This window comes from Rattus rattus, chromosome 14, assembly GCF_011064425.1.
Source record: "Rattus rattus isolate New Zealand chromosome 14, Rrattus_CSIRO_v1, whole genome shotgun sequence".
Taxonomy (NCBI): Eukaryota; Metazoa; Chordata; class Mammalia; order Rodentia; family Muridae; genus Rattus; species Rattus rattus.
In genome coordinates this window covers 44011670-44025853 of record NC_046167.1, presented here as the reverse complement: position 1 = coordinate 44025853, position 14184 = coordinate 44011670, and the positions used below count along the sequence as shown (strand labels likewise).

The window sequence follows — 14184 nt, the reverse complement described above, 5'->3', positions numbered from 1 at the left end:
GCACAGCAGCTGAGTAAGGCCCAGACACAAGGCAGAAACATACCTTGCAGGAGATGGTGATGTTAGGGGAAGAAGACAACCTCCCTTGCTGGGAACCATAGTAGACATACACAGAGCCCTAGACAAACAGCAACAAACCATAACGCTTTCATGGTACCTAGAACCCTAAACCCTAAGCACAGCAAAACAGAGAGCACTCACTAGTCCCAGAGATCTGAAACCTGGCAGATACTGCTGTTTGTTTAACACAAGGTTTGGCTGTGTATTTATTCCAAAGCAGGGGGGGAGAATAAAGGCCATTTTTAATCCTTGTCCCCCAGTCTGCAGCCATGACTCCTCCCCAGAACATGTTCCCTCTCCGTTCCTGTTACCTTCTTGCCAGGCACACTGCTCCATACCCTAGGCCCCTCTCCACCTCCGCCTTCCACCCGGCCTTACATTGTAGGTGAGCTGCCCTGAGCCCACGGAGGGAGCACCCACAGCCAGATCAGGCAGCCCATCCTTGTTGAAGTCCAGCACTGCCAAAGCTGAGCCAAAGCGACCTGAAGGCTGAGGAAACACAAGTTACTTCTCTGGCCTACGCATGGCCTTCAGACTCCCAGCATGGAGAGCCTGGGCCCTCAGCTACTGCCCCCAGGCCAAGGCCCAAAACCTCAGTGCTACATAGCACATATGGGACATGTCTCAGTAGCTCTGCCTTAGGCGGACTTTGGGTGAGCCTGTCCATCTTGAGAAGCTGAAGTATAAGAAAGTAGTCAGTTCTTGGGAGTTCTAGATTGGTAGACATGGTCTTATGTACTTCAACCCACACTACAGGGTCACATCACGCACGAGAGAGAGAGAGAGAGAGAGAGAGAGAGAGAGAGTGTGTGTGTGTGTGTGTGTGTGTGTGTGTTTGGGGTTGAAATGAATGTCTCATTCATCTAGGCAAGTTCTCAACCATTAAACTATACCCCCAGACATTTTGTGTGTATATTTGTATAATATATTATTAATTTTAATATTTATAGTTATATAAACATATATTAATATATTAAGACAGGGTCTTACTAAATTGCCCAAGCTGGCCTTGAACTCACTTTGTAACTCGGGCAGGCCTTGCACTCCTGACCCTCCCTCCTGGCTCAGCTTCCTGAGTAACTAGGTTGCCGTGCCTATACCAATAGGTCCAGTTGAAGGGAGCTCAGAAACAGTCACGTCAGAGCCAGCAACAGAAACTCACTTCTGCTGAACACTCATGATGTGCACGGAGGCAGAGCCACGCTGCCTGGTGTGCTGGCTGACAGCCTAAGATGGCTCCTATATTTCTGTTTAAAGAAAACAATATAAAACCAGTCTTCCAGCTGCAATCGCCCCATTTCATATATGCAAACATCCGTTTTCAATGATTCTTAACATTACAGACGGAGCACAGCTGTGGAACCTGCCCATGGTGGCAGGAAATTCTACTGAGCTTTACTCGGATTAAGTTGGGTGCTGCGGTTATTAACCTCACAGCCCATTCATAGGAAAAACTGGTTCTGTTTTAACACAATTTGTTCCCAACATAGATTTTTCTCTATGTATATTTTTCCTCCTCCTGTCTAAAATCAGCCTAAACCTAACTTCTCCATGCTATCCACAGCTTATACCACAGGGAGCCATCTGACAATGTTGCCACATCACATATGGCCCAGTGCCCCATGTATTGTCAATTGACTAATGCCTGTGGTGTGTGCAGTAGTATCTGTGGCATCTGGCCTTTCGATGATGGTGCAGGAACATGACAAAGAACAGAGGACTGCTCCAGGAACGGATGCTAGGGCTGGGGACCAGTGAGGAGCTAACCCTGGGCCTCTACCGATGGGCTGAGTCATCTCCAGGAGCTGTGCTGAGGCTCTCTTGAGATTCAGCCACTCATTCACAGCAAAGCGCAGAGTAGCTTTGAAACAGCAAGCCTAATCCTCCATGGTAGCCAAGGACACAGGGAGGCTCATGATGACACAGGGCTGGGCACAGGCTTCCAAAGTCTAATCCATGCTTCCTTCTGGCCATCTTCCAAACTGCCAAAGGTCACATGGGAGGAGGGCACTGGGGAACCATCACCTTCTCCTCTCCCGTGTGGACTTTGAGAGAGTTTATCATGCAGGAAGCCACTGCCCAGAGTTTTAGACTTCACTTCTGGTTTAACAGCAGTGATGGCGCAGCAGTAAAGAGAGACAAGGACAGCTTCACTTAGTTTGTAAATATCCCATGTGACGTCAGAAGACTCCATAAAACGGAACCGCCTTTACAGGGTGACCTCATACCGTGGGCAGGCAACTCACATCCCCATGGAAGGGCCAGGACCACTTTCCTCGGAGCCTAAACTAGATCACAAACCCCGTGAGATTTTAACTTGTCTTTACAGACAGTTGTGATGACGTCTTCCCACCCTCCCACCCCCAGCATTACTAACTAGCAAGGGAGAAGTAACTTGCCCGGTCAGACAGCCACCATTGACCCACAAATCCAAGCTCCCATCCCAGGCCCTTGACACTCAAGAGATTCAGAGCCAGGGCAATGCCACCAAAGCCTCTTCCATGACTAGCAGCAAGGCTTGATGTCCCTGCTTGCTATTAAGATGGCAAATGTCTTCTGTGTCTGCAAAGCCATCAGGGCCCTACGTGTTCCCTCTGATTCTGTGATAAACATCAGCAGCGACTGGGTTTTCCCTCCTGATGAAAATCTTCTTGAAGCAAAGCAATGAAATGCAAGCGAAGCCTGGAGCTCAGAGACAGGCCCAGAGCAGCTTTCACTTTACGGATACCCCATAACTATAGAAGACGGTTACATGGGGGAAATGGTGAAGAGCATATGGGAATCCTTCTTTACCACGAAACCGTGGCATCAAGAAACTGCGGCTCTTCCCACTACCAACCCCAGCCCTTGGAAGAAGAGGCATTGAGAAGTTCAAGGCCTACCTGGGCTACACAGTGAAATCCAGGACAGCCTGAGCTACAGTCTGAGTCAGTCTCTCTCTCTCTCTCTCTCTCTCTCTCTCTCTCTCTCTCTCTCTCTCTCTCTCTCTCTCTCAAAGATTTATTCGTTCTATGTATATGAGCACGCTGTCACTGATGCATCAGAAGAGGGCGTCAGATCCCATTACAGATTGTTGTGAGCCACCATGTGATTGCTGGGAATTGAATCTGTGAGCCCGGGAAGAGCAACCAGTGCTCTTAACCACTGAGCCATCTCTCCAGCCTGAGAGCCTGTCTCTTAAAATAGAAAAGAACTCAAATCCAGAATGTCTACTTGAAGCTGTTGTAAATAGCATGTGTGTCTGGGGGAAGGCATTGTATTTTACATTCGAAGTTAATAACGGATTGAGACAAAAATCAATGAAGGTGACTCTAAAGATGAACAGCGCTGCATGGGTGTAGGCTGGCAACTGTTACTATAATTATTCTCCTTAGTGACTCAGCTGGAGAGCATACCTCAAAATGTGTCACATCCGACAGGGGACAGTGGCTAAGCAGTAGAGTGGGCTACCCTAGTACCCTTGCAATGAGGGGCTGAGGGCATGGCTCAGAGATAGAACACCGGCCTGTAATCCCCCAGTCAAGGGCTGAGAGCATGTCTAAGTGGTAGAGTGATGGCCTAGAATCTTCCAGCAATATTTTGAGGGGTTATTCAGTGATATAAGACCTACCTAGGATTCCTCAGTGCCAGGGTTAAGCATGGCTCAGTGATAGAGCACTAGACTCCCCAAGAGAAGGGCTGAGAGTATATACTGAGTTTATTGGGTAGAATGCTGACCCAGAATCCTCCAGTGGGGGGAGAGGGGACGCTCAGTGGCAGAGGACTCCCCTAGAATCCCCATCGAAGATCTGGGGAGGGTTCAACAGAAGAGTGTTTGCTTTACAGTGCCCCTCAGTGAGGGATGAGGGCGCTCAGATGTAGAATGCTTGCCTTAGTACCCTCAGTGAGGAGCTGTGGGTAGGGCTTAGCACAGTGCTTGTCTAGTAGCCTGAGTGAGGGCCGGGGCTAAACCCTGGTGGATAGAGCGCTTGTCTGTCATGTGTGAAGTCTTGGATTTAATCCCCAGTACCAGAAAAACAAAAACAATGAAAGCATTTGAAAATGTCAGCAGTGGCTCACTCGCCCCTAAGAGAGGAAAGATGTGATAGGGCATCTCACCTGGAAGCCCTCCAGGATCCCATGAGCCTCCTTGTCTAAGTCCAGGTCGATGGGGGGCAGGCCCAAATCATTGCCATAGATGATGTACACCCGCCCGATCTGGAAGCGGCCAGGGTGGCTGTAGCCTGGTGCACCCACCACGAGGTCGCCGTGCCCATCCTGGTTGAGGTCAGCTGAGGTCATGACCCTTAGAGAAGGAGAGGACAGAGGGCTACAGTCACACCGCTTGCTGTCTCTGTAGAACCACAATCTGGTTAGCTATCCCAGCTGAGTCTACAGTCTGCACAACTTCTGAGAACATTCATGTGGGGGTGGGAAGCTGTATCATTTGTGGGATTCAGAGTCACTCTACACAGGTGAACAAAACAAAATGGACAGCTAAAGGCCCCTGGTCTTTCTGGACCACAGAACCAGAGTAGGTGAGGAACAGCCTCATAGAGCTGTCCTACAAGTAGCCATTGAGATTCATTGTTTTCTAATCAAATACATGGTTTACTTCTACGCTACCAGCGCAGCCCAGTTTTTATGGCATTAAATTAGGTAGCCAGCATCTTTAGTGATGAATTGATATTCCCAAGGATAGGGGAGCACCAACCCTGTATCAAAGATTCTACAGGATTGATGGGAAGGTCCTGACTGCAAAGAGCTGAAGTGCTGCAGATCTGGAGCCAAATTATCTTTGGCATCTCGGTGGCCATTCATTGCTTGCCCGTCTGACCTCACATCCTTGAGATGATCAGGGAAATCCTTCCAGGCTGTATTAGCAGAGCAAGCTCAAATCTAAGAATGTTAGGGATACCATGTGATGTCTGTTGCACTCATTATAATCTAACCAGCCTGCTTGGTGTTCCCACCAGTACAGTTTGTGGTCGTTTGTTTGTTTTGAGACAGTCTCCATATGTAGCCAACCTGAAACTCACTATGTAGACCAGGCTGGTCCAGAACTCATAGAGATCCTCCTGCCTCTGCCTCCCAAGTGTTAGGACTAAAGCAATATACCACCATACCCGGCCCTACCAATATGTTTTTTAAAGTATCTTGATTTATAACTTTCTGTGTTATGTTACTATAAAAACTTAATGAAATTGCTACCACATTGGATAGGAACACAGCATTTGCGGCAACGTGAACCTGTGCTCCTAGACCACCATGGTCACTCATAGTTGGCTCTAGAATATACTCTATCTTTGAGATGAGAACTGTGTTTTTAAAAAAAAAAAAAAAAAAGGGTTGGGGATTTAGCTCAGTGGTAGAGCGCTTGCCTAGGGGAAGCGCAAGGCCCTGGGTTCGGTCCCCAGCTCAAAAAAAAAAGAACAAAAAAAAAAAAAAAAAAAAAAAAAAAAAAAAGAACTGTGTTTTTGTATCAAGTTAAATAATACTTCTAAGTGGCACTCGTGACTGACTGGCTACAGAGATGACAGTCAATGGTTCACATGTGACCCCGGGGCTGAAAAGAACATAAGTTTTGCTTATTCTAGTTCACATGGCCATGGAATGAACAAGTAACATGGCGTAGGGGGAAGACAAAGCTGTTTCTAAGATGCTGGCAGAAAGGCAAAGGGCAGGGCACAGCCCCTGGGTCTAAAACTAGCCAGTGGGAAAGGCCCTGCTTCCATGGCTGCAGCTGCCACTCCCGCCTTTGGCTCTGCTGGGGGCGTGGCTAAATTCTGGGGGCGTGGTTAAGAAGAGTCTTCACACACAGGTGAATGGCAGCAGAGGTAGAATTCACCTCCCAAATGCAAATCAAAACAAACCTGAGATTTCACCTCACACCAGTGAGAATGGCTAAGATCAAAAACTCAGGTGACAGCAAATGCTGGCAAGGATGTGGAGAAAGAGGAACACTCCTCCATTGTTGGTGGGATTGCAGACTGGTACAACCATTCTGGAAATCAGTCTAGAGGTTCCTCAGAAAATTAGACATTGAACTACCTGAAGACCCAGCTATACCTCTCTTGGGCATATACCCAAAAGACGCCCCAACATATAAAATAGACACGTGCTCCACTATGTTCATAGCAGCCTTATTTATAATAGCCAGAATCTGGATAGAACCCAGATGCCCTTCAACAGAGGAATGAATACAGAAAATGTGGTACAGCTATGCAATGGAATATTACTCAGCTATCAAAAACAATGACTTTATGAAATTCATAGGCAAATGGATGGAACTGGAAAATATCATCCTGAATGAGGTAACCCAATCACAGAAAAACACACATGGTATGCACTCATTGATAAGTGGCTATTAGCCCAAATGCTTGAATTACCCTAGATGCACAGAACACATGAAACTCAAGACGGATGATCAAAATGTGAAAGATTCACTCATTCTTTAAAAGGGGAACAAGAATACCCTTGGCAGGGAATAGAGAGGCAAAGATTAAAACAGAGACAGAAGGAACACCCATTCAGAGCCTGCCCCACATGTGGCCCATACATATACAGCCACCCAATTAGACAAGAAACAAAGAAGTGCAGGCCGATAGGAGCCAGATGTAGATCTCTCCTGAGAGACACAGCCAGAATACAGCAAATACAGAGGCGAATGCCAGCAGCAAACCACTGAGCTGAGAACAGGATCCCCATTGAAGGAATCAGAGAAAGGATTGGAAGAGCTTGAAGGGGCTCAAGACCCCTTATGAACAACAATGATAAGCAACCAGAGCTTCCAGGGACTAAGCCACTACCCAAAGACTATACATGGACTGACCCTGGACTCTGACCTCATAGGTAGCAATGAATAGCCTAGTAAGAGCACCAGTGGAAGGGGAAGCCCTGGGTCCTGCTAAGACTGAAACCCCAGTGAACGTGATTGTTGGGGGCAGGGCGGTAATGGGGGGAGGATAGGGAGGGGAACACCCATAAAGAAGGGGAGGGGGAGGAGTTAGGGGGATGTTGGCCCGGAAACCGGGAAAGGGAATAACATTCAAAATGTAAATAAGAAATACTCAAGTTAATAATAAAAATAAAAAAATCAAAAAAAATAAAAACAGTCAAAAAAAAAAAAAAAAGAATTCACCTCCCAGCCCCTTGTGCTTGCTGCAGGTATCAGTGTACCCCCTCCCCCAATTAAAGGGCCATCAGAATCCTGTGGAGGTTTTGTCTTTTAGAATTTATTATAATGCTAAGTGCTGGCCTCCAAGCTCTGGAGTCTACATGTGGCCTCTGGGACCCTCCCCAAGTTAATTCTGATTGGTGAATAAAGATGCTGGCAGCTAATAGTTGGGTAAGAGAGACAGGGAAGGTTTATTAGAAAGAGGAGACCACGAGAAGGGGAGAGAAGAGAAAGAAGCTGCTGTGGAAGAAGAATTTCAGGAGGAAGAGAGCGAGCCACCATAGGGTCATGTGGGCTGGTGGATTGGAGTTAAGAGCAGCCCAGATGGAACATAGTAAACAGTTAAGTAATGACTCAGGGTTATCAATGGGAAAGTGGATTCTAACAGCATGGAGGGTAGGAGCAGCCCAGCTACTGTGCTGCCTAAGGCTTATTAAAAATATAAAGGCTGTGTGTGTGTGTGTGTGTGTGTGTGTGTGTGTGTGTGTGTTTCATCTGGGAACATAAAGAGTCTATGGTGAGTAGAAATCCCCATGCCAGGATTTTTTAAAATACTATTACTACAGAAACCGCTCTGAGAAGACATAGCATTGTTGCCAAATCATCCAGATGATCACGTTCCTCACCTGGCTACGTTCAAAATCAAAAGAAGCCTCCCCCCCACTCCCTCTCTAAAGTGTACCAGAAGCAACCGTATTCAAACCATCCTGCCTCTCTGCTTGCATTCTTGGAGCATCAATATACTACTTAGGAAAGTCCATGATAATAAGTCCCCAAGAACACTGGGGCCTTGAAGATATTCTACAAAATGACACTTGTTTGCTTACATATATTTGGCCAACTATAAAGACCTATTGAAACCTAAATAGCTTAGCCATGAAATTAGTGATTTTATGATGATGAACTAATTAGAAAATCACGTTTGGGTTCATGTTTGTTTGTTTGCTTTGTGTTGGTTTCTTTATTTGTTTGAGACAGGCCCGGGGTGTCTGGGAACTCACTATGTAGACCAGGTTGGCCTCAAACTCAAAGATATATCTGCCTCTGCCTTTTTGAGTATCTATATTATAGAAAAACATGGGTTCTAACTCAATCAGGAGTCCTATCAAAGAGACATCCTGGACAGATACCTTATGCCTCTCTCTTTGGCTGTCCAGCTCATCCCCTTTTCAGTTGCAATATTAGTGTGTTTAACAGGGATTCAGGAAATGAGTTACTTCCAAAAAATAACAGAAAAAGGCTTCCAACTCTATACCTCTGTAAAGAATGGGACTCCAGACAAAGACCTCTGCTAGCCTGGGGACCTCGCACTTCACAGCACCAAACATAATTCTTTTCTCTTTCAAAATTGGCAGTATTTACAAACCAAGTTTCTGGGACTGGAGTAATGGCTCAGTAATTAAGAACATTTGCACTGGGCATCCACATGGTGGCTCATAATTGTCTGTAACTGTAGATCCAGGAAATGTGATGCCCTCGGAGGCACCAAAAACACACATGGTGCACATAACATACATTCAGACAAAATACTCAAATACATATATTTTTTTAATCTTAAAAACATTTTTTAAATAACCCTGTGCTTTTTTGTTTGTTTGTTTGTTTTGTTTTTGTTTTTGTTTTTGTTTTGCCAGCTTGATATAAGCCAGCTTCATCTGGAAAGAGGGATCTTCAGTTGAGAAAACCGATCCATTAGCCTGGCTTATAGACAAGTGTCTGAGGCATTTTCTTGATTAATGATGGATGTGGAGTGGTCCAGCCCACTTTGGGCAATGACATCCCTCAATAGGTGGTACTGAGTTGTATAAGACATCAGGCTGAGCAAGCCATGAAGGCAAAGCTAGTAAGCAGCTCTCTCCTCAGTTGCTACCTCCAGGTTCCTACCCTGTTTGAGTTCTGGCCTTGGTTTTTCCTGAAGATGGACTGTATCTGGACATATAATGCAGGCAAACACTTTCGCCCCCAAGTTGCTTTTGATTCTAGTGTTTTATCACAGTGGTAGAACAGAAGCCAAGGCAGACCCTATTTTTCCTTAGTCTGAATTTGCGCAGAAACTCTCTAACAAAATGGGGGCAACTTGAGGCCCAGGAAAGGAGCAAGGAAGATGTCTTATAATTAAATCAATTTTTGTCTCCATCTTCGTCCCCCAGCCTTCTGTAAGTGTAAGATAGCCACAGCTCAGTAGGGAGCTGTGGTTTGAATGCACTATTAGATATGGCCTTGTTGAAGTAGCTGTGGCCTTGTTGGAGGAAAGTGTGTCACTATGGGGGTGGGCAGTGAGACCCTCCTCCTAACCACGTGGGAGTCAGTCTTCTCCTAGCAGCCTTCAGATGAAGATGTAGAACTCTCAGCTCCTCCTGCACCATGCCAGCCTGGACACTGCCCTGTCCCCACCTTGATGATAATGGACTGAATCTCTGAACCAGTAAGCCAGCCCCAATTAAATGTCCTTGTAAGAGTTACCTTGTTCGTGGTGTCTGCTCACAGCAGTCAACCCCAACTAAGAAAGAAGTGAATTAGATTTCTTTCTGTCTTCCAGTTCACCCAAACTTGAAATAAATCCATGTTCTGCTTCCTAATTTCTACTACAATACAGGGAAATTAAGGTTTACAAACCTGTGTGCCTGGTTAATGATACCATCCCAAAGCTTATGAAGGACTGAATGGGATTCAACATTCCTGATCTAATGAGCTCGTTCTTACCAGCCGAGCCTGGCATAGGGGACAGACAGGGTGTAGGAGGCAGAGGGACTGGAGATATGCTTCAGAGCTGTCTGAGAGTTGCCAGTAAACATCATCCTCAGGTTCCTCTCCAGAGTCTGGTACATAAAGGTTACGGATTCCTGAAAGGAAGGGTTGTTTTAGACGTGTGGCATCAACAGGAGACATGGAAAAGAAGTATTGACAAAGAAGACAGACCTTCATATCAATGTGCGAGCTCAAACCAGATGAGATATATCCAAGAACAGGAAGGCAGGCCAGCCAGCCAGGTTCAGGGCAAGCACTGGTGTAAAGACCTGCAGACAAGCAATGAGCTCTGTCCTCCCAACTATCATCCTGCCAGCAGGCTGCACCAAACTGCTTAGTCTAATGCCCAGTTCTGGCTTATGCATTCATTCATGCAGAAAACATTGCATCATCTATTGTAACCGATTAACCCTCAGGACAGACACTGGGAATAGCAACTCTCTGTGATGTTAATCCCCACTGCTCTAGAATCACCTAGGAGATCCACCTCTGGGCATGTCTGTGAGGCCATTTCCAGGGAAGTTTAACTGGGGAGGGAAGACCTACTCTGGATGTGGGCAGCACTATCCTCCACTGAGGACCCATTTATTTCACTAAAAAGGAGGGGAGTGAACTGAGCCCCAGCATCCCTGCCCTCTGTGTTCCTGTCGGCCTGTGACAATGTGAACAAGCAGCCCCACACTCCCACTGCCATAGCAGTCATGTTTCCTCACTGCAGTAGACTTCTGCCCCCTCAGCAGAAGACCATCCCATATGACTGTACAGATTGACCTTCAGGAAGCTGGTCCTCCCCAGTCCTTGCCCCACTCACGGTGTGTGACGTTTACATTGCTGTCTAAACTCTCCTGGTCTTGAGAACAACCACAACCCAGGGCCTACCTATTTTCAAGTCTTGGAATCATGTCCTAGGTTCCAGGCAAAGAAAACTACTCGACTCTCCAAACATCCTGAAATCTCCCCAGCTCACCACCAGAAATGCATTCTTCTGCCGATGGAATGCTAGTCACCAGTGCAATGCTAGCCACCGTTAAGGTTGGGGTGTCGTCCCCATGACCTCTGAGGTCCTCCAACATATCACAGCTTTTGTCACATAAGAATGTTTCTGCTTTTGTTGCTCCTATTAGGCTGACATTTCCCAAAGACCAAATCTCTTTCTATTTCACTTTCATTTTCATCCCCCCAGCAAAGTGACCTCAAAGATCCTATGTGGTAGAGACATGGTGGCACATGCCTAGAATCCCAGCACCCAGAAAGCTGAGACAGGAGGACCAAGAATGCCAGGAGTTTGAGGCCAGCCTTAATTATGAGGTATAATTTTTGTCTGAGGGGGGAAATGACTCTATGAATACATTTCACATGCAATGGTGTCTGACAGCATGGGACTATGTAGGAAGTCTTTAAGCAGTAAGCACTTGCCTAGGGTCAAAGCAGGACCAGCCTAGATGTCCAGAGCCTCTGTGACTGGACCACTTTCATGTCTTAGGGCATCTCTGGAATACACCACATTTAGAGGCCAAGGACACTGTGCCCTGTCACAAGCCCAGATACTTGTGTGGACAGCAGTACCCAAGGGCTCTACAAGCAAGCTGTTGAGAGAAGTGGTCCACCCTCCTTCACTGATAACAGGAAGTTCTCACCGGGGCCCAGGAGCCTGTGCTGTAGAACACGCCTCTTTCTGTGTAGTTGAGGTTTTTCCTGATGTCTTTACTTATAAACATGGTCAAATTCCTGTGAAAATCACTTTTCTGCACTTTTGAGCTGCTGGAAAGAGAGATAGTATCACTGTGTGTTCGGGATGTACATGGCCTCTGGGTTCAACACCCAGCATCAGAAAGAGGAAAGAGAAGAAGGAAGGAGGAGGAGGGAAAGGGAAGAGGGAAAAAGAGGGGGAAGAAGGGGAGAAGGAGGGAGGAGAAAGAAGAACAACAATAACAACAAAAATAACATATGATTTCTGTGGTCTTGGAGCTCACAGTAGGAGTAAAATACTTGTAGAATACCACACCATAAATGTGTTGCATGTTTCACTGAAGAGGTCAAGACAGCTCTCGACCTCCTGAGGATGGCAGCACGTAGGCAAACTGACTCATCCATAAAGACATGAGCTATAATCAGCTATGTCACTAAAATATATTTTCTAGCCTGACTGTGGTATACACCTTTAATTCCAGCACTCAGGAGGCAGAGGCAGGCAGAGCTTTTTTGAGTCAAGTCCAGCCTGGTCTACATAATGAGTTCCAGGACAGCCAAACTATAGAAAGAAATCCTGTTAAAAAATAAAAAAGTAAAATGTCTAGTTCAGAGATCTTGAACTGAGTACAATGGTACCTGCCTATAACTCTAGCGCTTAGGGAGGAGGAGGTAGAGATAGGAAAATCAGGAGTTCAAGGCCAGCCTGAGCTACTCAGTGAGTTCAAGGCCAGCCTGGACTACATGAGAAGCTGTCTTTTAAAAAAATCACATATCTTAGACACCCTACATCACAGGTGCCTAGAAGAGCCACCAGTGCTTCAGAATGCTTAAAAGTAAGGGAACAATAAGGCCTAGGGGGACACCAGGGGAGGAGGGACTTCAACAGCCACAGACAGTAAGCTTAACCTATAGATAGATATAGATATAGATATATCGACAACGATCATAAAGAATATATATAAACAACAAAGAATATATTTTTTCATCAATAACTGGACTTACTTTAAGTGAAGTAAACAGTAGGTCCTTGGCAGAACCTTTCCTTCACCTTTTTTTTTTTTTTTTAAGATTTATTCATTTATTATATATAAGTACATTGTAGCTGTCTTCAGATTCACCAGAAGAGGGCATCGGATCTCTTTACAGATGGTTGTGAGCCACCATGTGGTTGCTGGGGATTGAACTCATGACCTCTGGAAGAGCAGTCGGGTGCTCTTAACTGCTGAGCCATCTCTCCAGCCCCATCACCTTTTAATTCTTACAACACACCAACTCTCCTTAGGATCTTTCATGGGAAAGCCCTCACTTTACTATTTAGATTATTTAGGAATTTTGCTCTTAAACATCACATTGATTATTCAAGGAAACTCCACTGGGCCCTGGTTGGGCCACCATGGTAAATTCTCAGAGCAGTCGGCCCTTTGCTCTCCAATGCTCAGCCATATTTACAATGACATCTCTCAGGCCATGTGCTCTGAGTTCCTGGTATAATGACTATCTCTAAGCAATATTATTATTATTATTTATGTTATCGTTTTATTTTATTGATAACAAATTGTGTTCCTTTTTATTAAGGCATCATGATTTGGAAGTTGGTAGCAACTGATTGCCTGCACCTGCCTTACGCCCACTACCATCTGTAGTCCATGGCAGTGTTTCAGGACTGTAGATATCTTTCTTCACTATCAGAAAGAAAAGTTGTAACTCAAAAACATTTGCCAACGTGTTTCAAAGTCATCTGGCTATAAATGGCTTGGCTAGACTAGATCCACATGCTGCACCCTCTCCACAGCAGCCCATCCAGAGAGGCACTCTTCTGGTCCCCCTTACCTGAGGGTGTGGTTCTTCCTACCATCACAGGCGATGAACAGAGGGTTCTCAGGCAGGTTGCAGTCACTGGGAAAACAGTGGAAGGAGTTAGGTGCTTTTCTTCCTTCCCTCCAAGTGTGATTTTAATAGACAGGCAATCAGTGATGCACTTTAAACCACTCTTGTCACTATGAGTCCAACGTGCTATACATTGTGCCAATGGAGTCACCTTTAAACCACTCCCATAGGCTCAAAGAGTTCATTGCCTGTCCATTTGGATGGAAACCCCAAGTCTCTGCAGCCAAACTTTCCTCCGCCCTCCTGGCTCCTCTGCCAAGCCGTCAGGCAAACATGAAATGCCCAGCGTCTGAGAATGTCATACAAGCTGGGTCCCAGCTACAGCATCTTTGCCAACTCTGACAGATGTACACCGAAAAGATCTCCAGCGCTCAATTTCACTCTCTTACAAAGTTCTACAGATTCGCCAATTAAGCAGGAAATCAAGCAGGTATCTCTTTTATAAGTGAGAAGGCATTGGAAAATGTAAGGGATGACCTCATTCAAAAGGAGACTTTATGGGAGGCATGTGGATGCTATGGAAGGAACAGAACTGTGAAGTGAATCCACTGGAGACTAGGAGAAGCATGAGGGCTTTACAGCAAGGGAAAGCCAGGGATGGAAAGGGGGCTGGGTAGACTGAGACCTCACTGTCTGTGACA

At 45.9% G+C, this 14184-nt stretch overlaps 1 protein-coding gene across 6 annotated transcripts in view; it reads right to left on the bottom strand.

Moving 5' to 3' along the window:
• The window catches only part of Gpld1 (glycosylphosphatidylinositol specific phospholipase D1), a 51646-nt gene that overhangs the window by 11979 nt on the left and 25483 nt on the right, over positions 1-14184 (bottom strand). For 5 of the 6 annotated variants that reach the window (XM_032919581.1, XM_032919582.1, XM_032919586.1 and 2 more), the window contains 6 exons: positions 13487-13552; positions 11602-11725; positions 9920-10059; positions 4159-4345; positions 439-549; positions 44-118 (listed from right to left, as the gene is read on the bottom strand). In XM_032919581.1, coding sequence (XP_032775472.1) covers positions 44-118; positions 439-549; positions 4159-4345; positions 9920-10059; positions 11602-11725; positions 13487-13552 — 703 coding nt within the window. The remainder of the gene's footprint in view (positions 1-43; positions 119-438; positions 550-4158; positions 4346-9919; positions 10060-11601; positions 11726-13486; positions 13553-14184) is intronic. The other variant, XM_032919584.1, reaches the window with a different exon arrangement.